Source organism: Watersipora subatra, chromosome 4 (genome assembly GCF_963576615.1).
Source record: "Watersipora subatra chromosome 4, tzWatSuba1.1, whole genome shotgun sequence".
In the NCBI taxonomy this organism is placed as follows: domain Eukaryota; kingdom Metazoa; phylum Bryozoa; class Gymnolaemata; order Cheilostomatida; family Watersiporidae; genus Watersipora; species Watersipora subatra.
Window position 1 is genome coordinate 33184876 of NC_088711.1, and position 18201 is coordinate 33203076.

Here is an 18201-nt window from a genome sequence, read left to right on the forward strand (position 1 = left end):
CTATATTTTAAAACAAAGTCATGTAAATATATTTCACGGGCGTATATTATTCATTATAACAGTTACATGTTCTGTCGTAATACAAAAGAGATAATTCCTATTAAACATATTATTGTTACTCCTTAAAAGGAGCTATGTTTTCCTTCCACGTCTTAAAATTAACGAGTCTAATATAATCTCCAAATATTTGCAGTGTTACAAACCTTGTTTGTAGAAATGCATAAATTTTGCACTGCAAATTTTGCAAACCTTGCTGAAATTTTTATCCGAGTTTTGTATAAGAAATGGTACAATTTTATGCTATTTCTGCTGTAAACGGAAGGATTTTCATGGATGAGCATGATAATTACAAATCATTCTAAATTATACCCATTTTTGTAGATCCTCAGTTGAGTATGGCGATTGGCCATCAATGGAAAGTCGATGTAAGTGAGGAGGTAGACCTTGGTGGTCTGCATGTTATGCATACAGAAAAGAAAGAACTCTGCAGTAGCCAAGCTATGGAGAGGCCTCTAATTCCGAAGAATTTTGCGGAGGGTTTAGAATCAAAGAAACCGAAGAACGCCATAAGCAGGGAGGAACAGAGATTAAGACGAAATGAATTGGCCAGAAAAGGCATGCAAAGGCTTAGAGAAAGACGACGCATAAATCGACTTCAACAAAAATTAAACAGTTCACAAAATACAAGCGTACCTGTAAGGACGACAACAGTAGGTCCGTGTAACATGTCAGAAAACCATGTCACCGAGCAAGCCATTATTCAGAGATTGGGTTTACCTAATTTCCCTCCAAACCCTGTTTGCTTGAAGACATCAGTTATCACTCACAAATCGCCAAAAGAACCGATAGCCGGTGAAAATGATCTCTCACCAAAAGAATTAACAAACTTTAACAAAAATCTCATTGAAATGATTCCACAAATGCAGAACTATCACAAAAGATTAAAAGATGTGTGTTACCATTCAGCAACAAGCTCTGGAACAACTACAGGCCTGCGCACAGGAAAACCAGCACTACTGTCACAAATACAACACAACAGTAGTCAGACTGCATTGGAGAATGCTCATCAAGTCTGGCAGAACCTAGTCAAGAATGCTGAGGAAAAGCGGCGCAAAAATAACCAATCTGCTAGAGAGAGCATGAGAAGGCTGAGACAGCAACGACGTATGACTCTATTCCAGCAGAATGTACAACAATACAACAAAATGAAAAAATCCGTTAAAAATGACATGCATACTGTAGATTGCGCAAGGCCAAAAGTTCAGAAGACGGCAAAACCTCAGCTACTGCAGCAAACTGAGAAATTTCAAAGTAATCAGATGACTGAGGAGGAGCGATTGAAGAGAAATAGATGCGCTCGAGAGGGTATGAGACGCCTAAGGGAGAGACGTCGGATGGCGCAGATGTCTAAGGTACAATCTGCCGATCTGCAAAAAACCTCAGTTCATTCAACTCTAACTACACCTAGTCCCAGCTGCCAACTTGAGAAAGAAGCAGACTCTGAGAGGCATTCTCAACTTGTTGGTGCATATGACCTTGGCATAACCCAAGATAAACCTAAAACGCAAAAAAATGCATGCGCACTCGCTGTTACAAAGCAAAATGAGAGCCCTACAGAAAAGCATATAGAACAAAGTAAAGAACAAGCGAAGAAGCAAGTTAACCCTGTCCCTGCATCGGTTGCACCAACACCAGATGCAAACATTCAGGGAAGGTGGCTTTTGCCTAGCTAGTAGAGACTTCTGATGATATGAAGCAGAGAATTCACATGCATGACCTGCATCGAATGGAGTGAATTTTGTTACACAATCTAATTATCATGTGAACAACTTGTGCTACAGACATGAATCAATGTTTATTCAGATCATTGAAATACAAATTTTGTTGATGTCCATGAATGCCGCAAACAATATTATACACCTGTTAAGTCTCTATCCAGCTGATGCAATGCTTCCATTTGTGTACTAAATATTCTTAACCTGCAATATGATCTAGACACATCCATCCATAGAACGTCAAGTATCAGTGTCCAATGCAATAATTGTTGCAAGAGTCCTAATTGTAGCCCTACAAGAGCTAAAACTGCAATCCTAGGAGAAATAATTTCATCAGTCGGATGTAATTAGCGATTTCTTTTGCTTGACTAGACTTGCTAGGTGCTTGTATCTCGCTATACACTCCGCCTACAAAACACACAAGAAAATATATGCGCCTAAACAAAGAGGGAATGAACTACATCAGCTTGATTAGCTAAATTAAACATTAAAACCATAGCGTGATTTAGAGTCAAAAGCGTGTATTATTATTATCGCCTGCTTTCAAAACTTATAGTGCATTGAGATGAAATTGAAAAGGTGACCTAAGGCAAGGCTAGCAAAGATTATAACCAGATGCACGTTGTTCATGATAACTGAAGCTCAGTGTAGCAACATAATTACAAAACCGCACTATTTTTATAAAGCTATTGTATTTCCTTGGCTTGGTTACTTAGTTGGCCCAACACCTACAATGAATGCCTTAGCCAAAAAAGGCAGAGAGATTAACAACAGTACCAACCTAGCCTACAAGAATAGAAGCATCAGAACAGTAGACACTCGCTAGGAAGGCAAAGCGGGTCTCACCTTATCTTTGCCAGGTACAAGATGAGCAATATGACACCAGCGATCAGAATCAGTCTTTGGTACTGCGGCTAATGCAGACTCCAAAGCCTTCTGTTGTTGCTGTGACCAACCAGACCCCTGTGTGGCTTCCTCCCTGTATGAGATGCCACCTTGCGGGGCATATGTCACAGGTTTCTTCCTTTGTTCTGTTATTTACACCATAAAAGATATATTAAGTGATTCTTGCTATGGTCTTACTGTATTTTATTAGATTCTAAAAATGTCTGATAAAATCGTGCGCGCTGCTCTAGGTAGACAGCTACATTATTCTTCCTAAAGTGAACATCATTACTTTGTTCCTGCTTTTGCTTGTTTCTAATATTGTACACATTTTTGGGCTATTAGTTCTTGCCTTTTTGGGTTATTAGTTCTTGCCTTTTTGGGCTATTAGTTCATGCCTTTTTGATGTGATAAGGTGCCTCACCAGATTTGCTCTTGGCTTACTTGATTTTTCCACAGATACATTACAGGCAATAATGCGCGACCATCTGCACATAGTCGACTGGAATTCTACAGGACAGAAGTAAGAGCACCGAACCTTGGAAAGGTTGGAGACCAGTCGGTTGTCGGATAAAGCAAGTCTTTTAATACGTTTCTGTAACTAAATCAAGTGTGTTTTGAAACTTTAAGGTTGACTTGCAACAAAATTCACATTACAGTTATTTGGTATCAAAAGATTCACCATGTCCTACTCTGCTGTGTTGTATGTGCAAAGTATGTGGAAATGTGATTACAAGCTCTTAAAAGCTCAAAAACGAAAATTGGAAAAGATTGGAATCTGTTTATTTCTCTGACGTAGTCATGACAGTTTGGTTATTGTCTTGTCACGTGATGTTCTCACGTGAGTTGTAAGGCCAATAAAAAGCTCAATATAAAACTTATCACAGCACTAGTTTATGACAAACACTTTGGGTTTTACCAAAGACCCCGTATCAAATATAGATGCTCGCTACTTTACAGTTTTGTTTCGGCTTGGTCTAATCGTCAAGTCATAATCTGATTATGTGACCCATACTTCGCAAATAATTTTTGCAGTACTTTTCGATTATCACCGGTGACCAACAGGCTCGTCTTGATTATCAGACAATGATATGTACTCCTTTGAGGCAAGGTTAAAAAATTAAATGAATTTTTATGGTAAGTTATAAGATATCACTGCTAAAAGTGACAGCATTACAATGACGATAAAATAGACGCGTAAGAACAATAGACATGATTTTATTGAATGCGTGAAGTATATTTGTGAAAATATTTCGACGAATAAGGTTGCATGAAAGTGTAAACGGAAACCATCTACCACAACTACGTCACATTTGAGCGGTTTTGGAAAGAGAATCCAAACTACGGCGGTCTCGTGTGGCTGAGATTAACCGTTCGTTTTTTAGCTTTTAAGAGCTTGTATTCACATTCCCACATATTTTGCACCTACAACACAACCGAGTAAGACATGGTGAATCTTTTAATATCAAATAACTGTAATGTGAATTTTGTTGCAAGTAAACCTTTAAGCTCTGCATAAAATGCCATTGCACAGTGCTTCTTGCAGAACTGACGCTTGCCAGCAAACCTTTACCTACCGGTAGACCGTTACCTACCAGTAGACCTTCACCGATCGGTAGACCTTTACTGGTATACAATCTTGTTTCACAGAAACCTACATTGGAACAAACTGGGCATTGTAAACCTCTAAACTAAACACTATAACAAGAAAACTATAACTGTCTCACTTTCTGCGTGAAAAATTGATTGGTAAAAATTTTTTCCTAAAGTAATGCCACTATCTTTGTGAGATACTACGTTGCCATGACTATACTTTTTTGTGGTTGCTGCATTTTAAGTTAACTCGAAACTAACCCAGTGGAGTAGAAGCAACAGGACTAGCAGCGAATTGGCGGGCCTTGAGCTCTTTAGCCCTGGAGAGTATCTCAGCTGCCGTGTGGTTGAGCTGCTGGGCTATTTTCTCCCATCGCATCTGTGAACCTGCAGGAAACTTCTGCATGGCGCGGGCCAGTTTGGAATAATCTTCTTCTGTCCATTGTACCTTGGGATACCAAGTAACAAGTGTAGCAATGACACTAACATTTTGTGCAAAATGTAGCTAACCTGAACTTTAGTAATAAACTTTAGCAGAACTATGAAAGGCCAACCAAGATTGAACAAAAGGTAACCTTAATCTGGAAAGTTCCATGTGACTAATGAGTTGTTGAAACACTTATTTTAAAGTAACTTGTAGATTCATTGATAGGGAACAGGTCTCCACGTACTAAACTATAAAACATGGTAGGGAACATTTACCACCTACAGTTTTACACATCTAAGCCATTATCGACCCCATCGTATTGACAACTTTTTTAAGAAATAGTCAAGACAGTTATTTTTAGCAATCTTATGGTAGTATTAAAGATAACCAACACTCAGTCAAAAACTTACTGCCAATTTATCCAGCCACAAGTAAAATAAGTTTTCAGTTAACCACAGTATCATACAACTAAATCATTATCGCAAATGCAATATTTTTACCATTAAACATTCAACATAAAATGAAATAACCCATCCAATTTCCTAAGGAATAGTTAAACAACATTCTGAAATAATTTTAGCTGTCAACTTGGCTAGTAAAATTGAAAACTTCCATAAAACTGGCAGCCGGAGTTGGCTATGCTTTGAAGTGATCACAAGTATTGAGATCAAGTAAACGCAAAGAGGAAATTTTATGGAGAATCTGTGACAGGTTTGTGGCATATCTACATGTCTAGGGAAGGTAATACTATGTAGTACTGTGGTATGTTTGTGGTACATGTACAATATGTCTAAAGAAGGTAATTCTATGGAGTATTTGTGACAGTTTTATCCTGTGCTATGACAAACTTCTAATGCAAATGCTGTGAAAATATTCAAATTTCACAAGACAAAATCCACAATGCTTAATACAGGGAGGCCAAAACTTAGCTCAATGAGGCCAAAACCAGAGTTCTCATGACCACCATATACATCTCTCCAGTCAAATCAAACCATGTAAAAGCCAATCTACTAAAAAAACAATGATAATAATGTCCAACAAAATTCATTTTTGTAGAATGGAACTCAATAAAAGTAAAGCGATAAAGTGGTAAAACCACCTTTTTATTCCTGTTTGGTTTGGTTGATTCTTCAGCGCGGCTGGAAGGTACCGGCAACTCATGATATGGTACAGTTTCATTGCTGTCAGCCATCTTGGGCATAGCCATGTTGGAAAAGACGTCATCATACCGCACCTTTTTCTTGGCCTCTCGTTCTTCGTCACCTGTCAGTTCAATAATTTTGGGGTCAGATCTTACCATGAGAAACTGGTCATTTCTACCAGACTATTTCTCTGACACGACAGAGAAGTGGTAGACCATTGACACTGATCTTCATATGCATATTTATTAGCTCTGAGCATCATACAAACAATTTGGCCATTTGTACTGTTCGCATAAACTAACTCTTTGTGAAACAACCAGCTAACAAGACAGACAATAGCACCTGATAGCATTTCAACTTTCTTACAGGTTATAGATCTCATCCTTAATCGTAAGTTAGATCTAATCGTTCACCATACCCGTCTCTTCTCCAAGCTGATCAACTCGCTGTTTGTTCTCCTGTGAGAGCTGGTAGTAATGCTGTAGCACATATGGAGAAGATCGAATGAGTCCTGCAGTAAGAATGACCAAACGCCAAACTAGTAGGTGAGAAAGATTCGGCCGGGTGAGGCTGTCTATTCGCCTCTTCATTTCTTCCTCCAATTCATCATTATATTCCTGGTGATTGCGCCTTTTTGTGCCTTTTTTCAGCCTAGCCTGACACACCTCTTCCTGTAGCAGATAAAACCCTCAAGTCTTCCATAGAATGCCATCCAAGTAAATGGCCGAGATATGAAGTCTTCAATGAAAATAAAGCTCAACACTGAATTATTTCCAGTCATTCCACCGAGTATTTGCAAGCCCTCAAGTTTAGGGCAAATTTTACAACTTGGAGTTGTGCTACCTATTTGAGTACAGAAACAGAACAGGGCATGAGCTGACTAGCAAAGTTTTCATGCTAGTATAAGTAATTTATGTATAAACCAATCAACAAACTATGCAATATTTTACAGCAATTTTTAAACAACTAGTTTTTAAAAAATTTGGGTTTAGCTTGTAATAAATTCCCTTAATGTATTACAAACATAGCTGACCAACACAAATGGTAAAAAGTTGTTAGATGATTTGAAAATTTTAAAAAATAATTTTGTAAACAGCGTTAATACACAGCTTGCCTGTAATAAAATTATAATATGTTCTGCTTCACTATTACAGAAAAGCTGATCAATAACTCTTCATTGAAATTTGTTAGAAAAGTTTAAAAGCCTACAAATCTGGTAGCAGACCAGCTAGAGCGGTGGCTGTCTTAAGATGTTTTATCCATAGATGAAATGAATGCTCAGAGCCAGAAGGAAAAGTTAAAGGAATGCACGTTTATTGGTGTGAACATTGTGCTATGCAAATAAAGCTGCAGTTGCTAACATCATGGAGATAAAAACGCTTACGCATACAGGTACCAGCTAGTGTCAATACGTGACAAGTGAGCAGTAACCATTTACAATGAAATAGCCACAAATATTGCAGCAAACTTCAGACTGTGATGATAACATCAGACTGAATATCTTGGTTAAGATGAACAGACACTGATGATAACATCAGACTGAATATCTTGGTTAAGATGAACAGACAGTGATGATAACATCAGACTGAATATCTTGGTTAAGATGAACAGACAGTGATGATAACATCAGACTGAATAACTTGGTTAAGATGAACAGACAGTGATGATAACAGCAGACTGAATAACTTGGTTAAGATGAACAGACAGTGATGAAAACATCAGACTGAATATCTTGGTTAAGAGAACCATTAACATCACAAAGAGGAAAATCAACAAGACTTGCTATTGCAATTAACTATCCAAGCGAATGAATACAGTCAAACAAATGATTTTTAAGGAATATTTTATTAAAAGTAATTTTTTTGTAAAGCAGTTACTAAATCAAACTGTTTCTTTCAACTATTGACAGAATTCAGTCGCAGTTATGTATTAGACATCCAGTTTAACATGTTCAGTGACGATTAGAAATTAGATGATCTGCGTACGCAACCTGCTTGTTCAGTTGAATGCGCAACTTTTCACTGCAACTCGGGTGTTCACTTGGTCACTCATTGCTACTTGGTTATCTTCTAAGAACATTTATTGATTAATAAGCTGAAAATCTAGCTTCATAGTTCCTTTTGCTTAGCAACAAAGATAAGTAACATTTCTATGCAGCAACTGTCTGAATTTGCCTAGTCTTTAACTTAGAAGATCAGCACCATTACAGTTATGTCGCCATTCTCTTTTCTGTTGTATTTACCAATTCCAGTTTATTATATGATATTGCTAAAAGGCGTTTGAAAAGTCTTCATGTTTAATAGACTAATGAGAAAAAAGTCTTCATAATTTCTGAATCATTATCCTCTCAAAACAGAGTAGGTCACCTGGCCAAGATTACACCAACCTAAGAATAGGTTGTTAGTGAAACTTAACGGAACGAATGTCACCTGGCATCAACTTTTCGGTCCAAAGCCAAACCTACAAAAATTCTTCTAGCCTAAGTCAATAATCTAACGAGCTTGAAATCACGAGTCATAAAATCTAAGAGACCCGCATCCGTACTCACAATCTCAAACTTCTTTTCCCAGAAGGCAGCCCAGACCATGGCATAGTGTATTACAGAGATGATTATCACGAGTGAAACTGCGCTTTCTGTAAAGCCAAATTTTCTAACTTTTCTATAGTAGTACATCGGTTGACGCCATGTTGGAAGGCCATTTTGCAGAATTTCATTATACCTACAAAAGTGAATCAAGCTTTGCTACTTTTTTACATCTTGCCATGGCACAAAGCTAAGCACAACGCTAGCAAACTAGCTGCATACCGGAATGTATCTCTCCTTATACAACTAAAGAACGGGTTGCCACACTATGAACTTTAATATTAATGGTGCCTGTACTATCGTCTAAAAATATGATGCACTAGACTATCTTAGCGAGTACACTGACAGTGCAGTGCAACATATACAACATGGTAGTCTGTCGATAAGAAGGTTGGCTGCAGTAAACAAAAAAAAGACTGCTCTGAAAATAAATCGCATTCTGATTTCGTATTGCATTTTGCATGATTTTATATCTTTTGTAAATAAAATGTAAATTAGATTATGATTTTACTTTAACATCAAAAGTATTTTGAAAATTAAACTGATGTGTAACCTAGGCTAGGCTTTTCCCATTGTTAACATGAAACTAAACAAACCAGTTTGTTGGAATCATGTGCATATTTCTCAAAGGAAATCTGATTACATCATGAAAAGGTTAAAAAACAAAACAGCTCAACGATGGCAGGATTTATTCAGTACACCTGTGTAGCATATGCTAAATTATGGCACGCTTAGGATTCATTTCCTAAAGAAAATCTTATAAAATTACAATATAAAAAAAAATATATTAAAAAATACTATACGACCTAGCCAAAAGATTATACGATTTTAATCTGTATCATGAACTTAACATACACCATATGTTACACCCTACTTTAAAAAAACTATATTTAAAGAGTGGTATAAATAATATTATATTTAATGATTTAACTCGCGTCAAGACCAGCTTACAACCTGTTGATCTGAACGTAACACAGTCAGAAGTCGATGACAACTTGTACTAAATTTTGCAACTAAATAAGAAATCCGCAAGAAAATGACAACGCGATCAAGGTAATGCATATCATTAGACCACTAGTACACCGTCTGGTATAACATAACATCTATTAAATAGAGTGGTCTACAATGCCCATTTTTTTCGGGATACTCAGATACTAGCAGTGCGATATCTTAGCTTAAAACTGGTCAGATACATACACATAGAAGCATGATTAATGGTTATTTATAATGCTAGCTTAGATCTCTCTAAACAGCTCCGCATCATAGAGATTCTCCAACAGGAAACAAGAGAGCACCCACCACCTAAATAATTAAATCAAACTAAATTCATGGTTATCTTTCACTGCATACCTAGACTATTAAGATGAGTTACTATAGCAACACATACGCTTCATTTATGAGTTACTATAGCAACACATACGCTTCACTTATGAATTACTATAGCAACACATACACTTCACTTATGAGTTACTATAGCAACACATACGCTTCACATATGAGTTACTATAGCAACACATACGCTTCACATATGAGTTACAATAGCAACACATACGCTTCAATTGTGTGTTACTATAGCAACATATATGCTTAACATATGAGGTGCTATAGCATTACGTGTTTCACTTATGTTGCTATAGCAACACTTATGTTTCACTTTTGTGTTACTATGGCAACACATACTGTACGTTTCACTTGGATAATTATGAATTTAATAATAATAATCTAACAATTATGATTTACCTCTGCCGTTTTTCTGAACTTTTTAATATCTCATATATTCCAGTCAACTACAATAAAAAATAATTACATCAATTAACATTAACAGATGGTAACTATATTTTAAAAACTACAAATGGAATGAAACAAAATAAGCCAGAATGCTTTAAACAATATTTTAATTCAATACAGATATTAGTATTCTGTAGACTTGGAACAAGGCATTTACCTGCCGAAATTTAACATCTGCATCTTCGTTCTTGTTCTTGTCAGGATGCAACAGCAATGACAGTTTTCTATAACTTTTACGAATATCGGCAGTTGAGCAATCCTAAAAATTGCATGTCTAAACAAATGAAAATCGATTACAAAAAAACGGATATATGGGGCACAGGCTATTAATATATATAGGCAAAGTTGAGATTTGTATTAACATAAACACATCCTTGTGATAAATAAAACATGTTGAAAATTTAAGGTTGCAAACAGGTCAAGTTAGTTGGATGACATCAAAACAAAAAAAACATCAAAACAAAAAAACAACAAATAGCATGAAAATAGTGAAGTAAATTTTTTTGCCTGCAGTCAGTCTATGGCTAAACTTTCATTGTGTCATTAATTATGCAAAAGGGAGTAGCCTACTGTGAGTAACATTTAAAAACAAGTTTTGTACCAAAACTTGTTTTTACCAAAGGCAAATTTCAGACTGGGGCATCCTATAGTAAAATAATGGAATACCTAGCCTACAACGCTGAAACAATGTCACTATGCTATAATGCAATATTAAATAGCAGTGATGAGTGACCACTCAGTAGCCGACCACATCAAAAGCTATGAAACGACGATGATTTTACGACTGACTGCAATATTAGTAAATTATTGTTGTAGCTATTGTTCACCTCGCAAATTATCATAAACTTTTCAAAGCTGCTAATAAAATATGTTGTCAAAAGTAGTGCTGTTTTGCCGCAGAAATATTTCTTGGTACAATGGGGAACATCACTCAAGTACAGAGGTAAAACTTAAAAGTAAGAAACAATTACACATTTTCTAATCAAACATCAAAAGTTTCCCACTCAACATTAGTCAATGTACATCCTAAAAATATAGAAAAGTGACAATTTTTAGCAAGTCCTTACTGCTACCAATGATATACAGCCCCAAAAGTGGGGGCTGTATATCATTGCTGCTACAAACAATCGTTAGGGTAATTACCAAAATCATACCTGATGTAAACTCATGAATTGATAAAACGTGCCATTTACTTCTTCAACTAAATCATATAAGTCTAATTCATAATCTTCCAACGCGTTCACGGCATGTTCAACACACAATACCGTAAATAAAATCCAAATGGTTTGCCAACTGGCGTTCCTTGCTCTCATTTCCGGAGCTACGCTAGAAAGCATATTGTTTGACACGTTAATACTGTAGTTTTGGCTAACCCATAGCCTGACCGTCTTGACAAACTGTTGTTTTTGCGGAGTTGTCCCCCGGCGAGCGCGACGATCAAATTGCTCGCCGGGGGACAACTCCGCAAAAACAACAGTTTGTCAAGACAGGCTAGCTAGCCTAGTGCCGCGTATGAGAAGTTGCGCAACCAGTGGAAGTGTACATGGTACGTGGGATAGCTAGTTTTCGAACACACAGGCCACGCCCACTATTTTTTACATGTACAAGGTACATATATAACTTGTAATAGATGTACCACAATGTTAACAAACAAAAATAGCTCCCATTTGCAGTAGCTCTAAAATTAGTTGTTTTATTATTTATACCAATTGGAAGAAACCAAAATACCTTACATGTTGACGTCAATATTTTCATAATTCAAAATAATATACCGGTAACCCATTTAAGGATCAAGTCAAAGCACAAGTTTTACCTAAACTTGCATAAAGATAGCTCAAATTCTGATAGGTTTTGTATCTGAAACCAGTTTCTGGTTGTGTTTCCAGAGGAATTATATGTTTTGCTGTTGGTTTAACTACCTTAGGTTCTACTGCTAAACAATCAACAGGTATAGGTATAACAACATAGTGGCTGGGGCAATATTAATGTGAATACTGTATGTGGATGCTGTTTGGTATTACGCATATATATCTTTACACCACTAGTTCCAGTACATGTGCTAAATCGTACTATATTATTGTTATTTTTCTGTAAGAACAGAAGCATATGTCGCAGGGTTGTTCATGGACAGACCCGCTACAAGATGGTGGCTGCTCATCAAGTCAAACCACTTGTAAACGGATTTGACAAACCAGGCTGTGGTCAGACATGACACAAGTCTTTCCTTGACAAACCAGGCTGTGATCAGGTATGACACAGGTCTTCCCTCCTTCTAGATGAGATACTGTAGGTGTGCGCCTACTGAGTTAGTAAATATGTGCAGTGCATTGCGAACATCATCTCTCTAAAGGTGGGCACTGTTAGTCAGATCGTTAATCTTCATGTTAGGTGTCAGTTTAAGATCTTTATCTTCTTGGAATCTAACGAGGTCCACCGCATGACCTTTCTCCCCCCCCCCCCCCCCCCCCCCCGTGTTCACAGACAGGCAGACAGATGCTGTTTGTTATCTTGTGATTGAAAAAAGCGCCGGCAAAGTTTTTTGGCGATATAAAGCAGAATTCATGTGAGCTGCGGGTTTTTTTTAACTAGCTAGCACATGATAGCCGAGAATTTAAAATACGACTCTACACTAAGGGGCAACCTCTAAAACAGCCTGCCAGTTGCTATGTATCGTACAGTTTCTCTTTTAATGAGAAGTTGTCTGCTGCTATATGTGCAGTTAAAGATCGAGCAGTTATTACGATTATAAATACTTATCGATATAAATATTGTCCTTCTTTGTCAAGATTGTATAGTTATAAATCTGACCAACAAATGAAAGCAATGAATATTTCTTTATCGCAATAATATATATATCCTATATATTTGATATATTTCATCGAGTAAGTATTCTAGATAAATTAAAATGCTATGCAATTTTTTTGCAAATTTACTGCACCAATCCCTATATAGTAGATTGTAAAGCAATGTTATGTTTTACTAATAAATTTACTGATGCTACTGTAAAGCAGCGATAAAAAAACAATAGAGAACATCAGGCTCAACCTTGGCAAACTAGGAACTAAGTCACTCTATCAAGCCATCAAAGTTCCTGCATTACTTATGGCAGATTCTGAAAAAATTTCGAGTTACGCATCATTGCACTTTCTATGAATTACGTGTATCTATAGATCTCTTCACTCAAAAGAGTTCTGCTCTTTGCTAGTTTGAGACAATATTCAATGCTGATCTACTGCATTCAGTGATATTCTATACAGCTAGTAACTGCTCAGTTACGCAAAGCTACTCGAACCAAACAGATGTAATGGCTGTTAAATGAATTTACTCGACAACCGCTATCGAAAAATTAATATAAGCTAATCAAACGATACACTACATTTGCAAGAATATGTCATGCATTAACACTTCCTCTATGAAGGAGTTGACTGATTAAATTTTTTTTGCTGAAACCATGTACAGTAGAACCTCTACTATTGAAGGACCCAGAATACAAAATATCCAAATTACGAAACGTCTTATCGTATAAATATTGCTTAGAACAACAAAGGATGCTTTTAAACACGAAAGGCTAAAAACCGAAAATTTAAACGAAGCGCTCGGTTTGAAGCAGCTTTGTTTGGCAGCGGTTTTGGCAGCTCGGTTTGAAAATGGCACACTTTCCTTACATTGGCCAGCGCCGAAGGTAAAGATACTGTTCACAGGTTCCCTTGTTATCTTTCTGTTCTTTCTTCTTTTCATGAGTACTTTTTCTATCTTTAATGGAGTAATCTAATTCTAACACATATTTCTCACTGGTTTTTATCTTTACTTACGTTTAAATATGTCCAAGTTTTGTTGGTACTTGTTGATACTTGTTGGTACTTGTTGTTACTTGTTGGCGCTTGTTGGCGCTTGTTGGCGCTTGTTGGCGCTTGTTGGTACTTGTTGGCACTTGTTGGCACTTGTTGGCGCTTGTTGGCATTTGTAGATACTTGTTGGTACTTGTTGGCACTTGTAGATACTTGTTGGTACTTGTTGGTACTTGTGGAAATTTGGAGGTACTTTTTGGTTCTTAGGGTATTTTTTGGGTAAACAGAATGATTTAATCTTGTTAGTGGTGTTCTCATTTGTACCATTTTGTAAAAATAATGTTAATAAGATCAATGTTATTATTATGTGGATATAAAGCTGTAGTCATATATTGTCTTATCAAATAAATTTAGCTATTCGGTAACAACTGTTTTATTTTAGCATTTAGCTAACGTAATATGCATCATATAATTATATAAAATCAATGTTGTACAGCTCTGTTTGTCTCCACATTTAGCGAGGGGCGGTATTAAGTGGGCTCCTTGCTGCCAATATGACACATCATAAAATCTAGATTAACTTTGCTTTATGAATTTCACTATTCAAGTAAAAGCTTTCTAAAGAATTTTCATGTGAAATTTCAGTTACTTAACAAAGTCTAATAAACATTTCTCAGTACACAGATTTAAGGAAACAGATAAAATGATTTAAAACCCTTTATTGCTTCTAGATTCTTTATAACCTTGTAGCCTGTATATAATATTGGCAAAAAATTAGACAAATGGACTGGTTTATGGAATAATAACATTGAATAGAAGACATCTAATAACATATATATAGAAGATCGTTAATCCTGAAAACATTGGTCTCTTCTGCCCCAAGTAGGCACTAGCTAAAAGGATTTTGACAATACTATCATCAGCAGTGAACTCCACGAACTACAGTTCCAAGCGGTTACAATATTGAACTGTTTGGTTAGGACTTCTTTTCACGCACTACTAGCCTTTTCAGTCCATTAAAGTCTGTGTAATAAGAAACAGAGTGGGCGGAATTGCCTTCACCGATGACTGCCAGGTAAAACTTCTTCGCCTTCTCTATTAAATCCTCAACCTAGATTTTGTCAAAAGCAGCGTCACTCTCTTTTATAGGTTCCCCCAGCAGCATCAACATTCGGGGATAAAACGTCGGGGCAGCGCGACGCCCAGGCATCATGGCATTTTTAATATAATAGTCTTGCTTCTTCTAGAAAATGTTTGGTGGTTGGGGAAATGTCTGGAGTTGAAGGATAGTAATATCTGACAAGGTATATCCAGCGCTTTGAATTCCCTTCTATAGAAATGTATTGATATTGGTTGATACATGTTGTGGCACATTTTTCTCTTTATAATATGACATTATTTATGCCTTACTTTGCTTGTAAGCTAATTGTATAACGATATTTGACAGCAAACACACAATCATGACATATGAAGTGTGACAGCTGCAAAGCTTACATATTTTGTAGAAATAATTACAGGTAAAGGAACTTTATTTGAATTGGGGGCAAGTTCTTCGTGAAATAATTCAAAATTGTTTGCTATGAGACTGAGAGGCAATTCTGCATGAGTGGAGATACCTTGCCACCCTAACTGATATACTTTATGTGTCTGTATTTCATTAAAACGAGTTGTTTTCATTTTCCTAAGCAGTTAAAACTAAAACATTTTACATATGCCATTTTATAATATTTATACTAGTGTAATGCAAATGTTAAAAATTGGGCAGTAATAGTAACGAACATCATTTTAAAATATTCTCTCTTTAAAAATGTTACAATGTTGCTTTTAATGATAGACTTATCAATGTTTACAAAAAATTATTTTCAACAACAGCGTTTTCAACATTTTTTCACAGTGAAAATAAAATACGCTCTACCAAGACCTTAAATGGAAGAACTTGCCACCATAATAATAGATTTTCAATAGTCTGAAGTTCTTTAGTTAGTCTAGATTGTTAAATTATGTTAATTGCAAAAGTAGAAATTTTCAATTGACCTGCACAGCTGCTCGTACACAACAACGCTGTTTAGTAAACAGTTAGTCAACAAGATAACTATAAAGCAGTCTTTCTCGTAAATGCTTTGGCTCAATGAATCGACTTTACCTTTGCCACCCCAGTTTGATTTTTTGCTACTTATCAAACACCACATCTTTTATTATGGTTCATGTAGGTAACAACTCAAAACCTTAAATTCATATTATGTAAAACTACCAACTAAATCAAAGTATCTCACTGCACCTAAATGACATCATTCTATTGATGAATGTCCAACATTGGCTCTCATCACTCTATGTATATTAATACATGATGTTCTAGTTCCATTTTACAGTCACATTATCATCGACTTCCTTCCAAACGATGACAACAGTCACATTATCATCGACTTCCTTTCAAACGCAGTCAGTCCTACATTCTTTCAAGTCTTGTCAATAATGTTATTATTCTATTAAACTATTTCTGTATGAGTTAAAATGTAAATGATAAAATTCAAGTTACTCATTATTAGTCGATCAAAACTGTGTAAAAAGAGAAGCTACGTGTAGACTAATACATATACTATAACTTACTTATGTCCAGCAGTGTCATCAGCATATGACATACACTACATAGTCGCTGTGATGCTTACCACAGGTAAAAACTTTCATGGGCAGGTCTTTTTCTCTCACGTATTGCTCTACTTCTGTTTTATGCTCCTCATGATAATGATTAGCCTAGAGCCAAAGAAGTATCTATGCATAATGGTTGGGACCCTTTTCTACCGCACTAGCTCTAGTCAAAAGTGACCTTTTACTCTATTCTAAAGCTCTATGCAGCCGTGCGACTCTCTCTTTCTTGATGGTCAGTAGAAGTGAAGAGCGCTGTAAAATTTTGGTGATTCTGGCATAGAAATTGGAATAGATTGGAAGTTGAGGACTGCTTTCGTGAATCTTGATCACTTTGTTTGCGCAAAGAAGAGAGGTAATAGATCCATGTCCAGTTGCTTAAGAAATTTTTGAAATGTCAAGTTGGTTCCAAACTTTTTTGTAATGTAGCAAAATGGCAAGGAACGTCCATATTTCGATTTCATGGGCTTTGTTTTTCGACCTTGCGAGAATCGCCAATGGATCAAACATTTTTTCCGCAATTTTCTTTCGATCTTCTAGACACCTCGATGTCATACTTTCATTGCTTAGCAGTTTGATATGGTGATGGTATGATATGGTGCGAGTAGTAAATACGATGTTTTTCCAGAAATGGTAGCCTGAAACGCCTCTAGAGCTTTTGCTTTGGATGCTGGAGACCTTTTATAAGAATACAGCCAATAGGCATGTTCCGATTTCCTATTGAGCATCCTTTTTAGGCTTTTCTTCTTTGAGGAGCTGCTCTATCTTGTTTGTAGCTTCTTTAGCCTCCTGTAGCTGAGGTGGCCGCTGTTGATGACAAAAGAGACCTTTGCTGCACCAAACACAGATACTTTTGTGTTAATCTCCAGCGCATACAAAATGTATTCTTTCAATCCCGTTACTGTTCTTTTCAGAAGCATCGTTGTTGCAGCAAAGTTGGCCTCAGAATACCACATAATCAAATCTAAAGGGTTCTCATGAAGCCGTTGAATATCTTCATCAGTAAAATCAAGAAAGAGAGAATTCTCCCAGGTCTTAAAAAGCTCCTCTAAACTAGTTACTCTGCAAAAAAAACATGTTATATAACATGGTCAGCATTTTAGTAACTAGATAGCTTCGGGTCATCCAAGAAACTTATATAAATTAATCATGGCTTCATAGATAGCCTCTCAGAATTTTAACTTATAGCCTGAGAGCTGAAAAATTGGAGAATTATAGTGTTTAGGTGTGAAGACCTTCCCTATGCCCTATTATATTTTGGTAAAACAAGTCAAGGAGCTATTTTAAATCTACAAAATTATTAACTGACAGACTATGAATGAGTCTATGAATGAGTCTATGAATGAGTCTATGAATGAGACTATGAGTGAGTCTATGAATGAGTCTATGATTGAGTCTATGAATGAGTCTTCGAATGGGTCTATGAATGAGTTTATGAATGAGTACATGAATGAGTCTATGGATAAATCTATGAATGGGTCTATGATTGGGTCTATAAATGAGTCTATGAAAAAGTCTATCAGAGAGTCTTCAAGTAACTCTATGGATGAATCTATGAATGAGTCAATGAATGACT

General features: G+C 36.3%; 2 protein-coding genes across 3 annotated transcripts in view; one reads left to right on the plus strand and one right to left on the minus strand.

The window, feature by feature from the left end:
- Positions 1-1892, plus strand: part of LOC137392782 (uncharacterized) — a 28521-nt gene extending 26629 nt beyond the window's left edge. For both annotated transcript variants that reach the window (XM_068079105.1, XM_068079106.1), the window contains one exon: positions 382-1892. In XM_068079105.1, coding sequence (XP_067935206.1) covers positions 382-1733 — 1352 coding nt within the window. In that variant the 3' untranslated portion in view covers positions 1734-1892. The remainder of the gene's footprint in view (positions 1-381) is intronic.
- LOC137392783 (dnaJ homolog subfamily C member 1-like) lies at positions 1837-11511 on the minus strand. Its single transcript, XM_068079107.1, has 9 exons — positions 11349-11511; positions 10352-10453; positions 10147-10193; positions 8371-8542; positions 6241-6493; positions 5780-5943; positions 4515-4701; positions 2622-2806; positions 1837-2183 (listed from the first exon to the last, which is right to left on the minus strand). The coding sequence occupies exons 1-9, from the start codon at positions 11505-11507 to the stop codon at positions 2109-2111; spliced, it is 1344 nt and encodes a 447-aa protein (XP_067935208.1). The 5' UTR covers positions 11508-11511; the 3' UTR covers positions 1837-2108.
- Positions 11512-18201: the final 6690 nt, after the last annotated feature.

Coding starts and splice junctions, on each gene's coding strand:
- LOC137392783 (XM_068079107.1), bottom strand. CDS start 11,507: ATGAGAGCAAGGAACGCCAGTTGGCAAACCATTTGGATTTTATTTACG. Junction 10,194..10,351: donor CAGATGTTAAATTTCGGCAG/GTAAATGCCTTG, acceptor TTTTTATTGTAG/TTGACTGGAATATATGAGAT. Junction 6,494..8,370: donor GGGAAAAGAAGTTTGAGATT/GTGAGTACGGAT, acceptor TATCTGCTACAG/GAAGAGGTGTGTCAGGCTAG.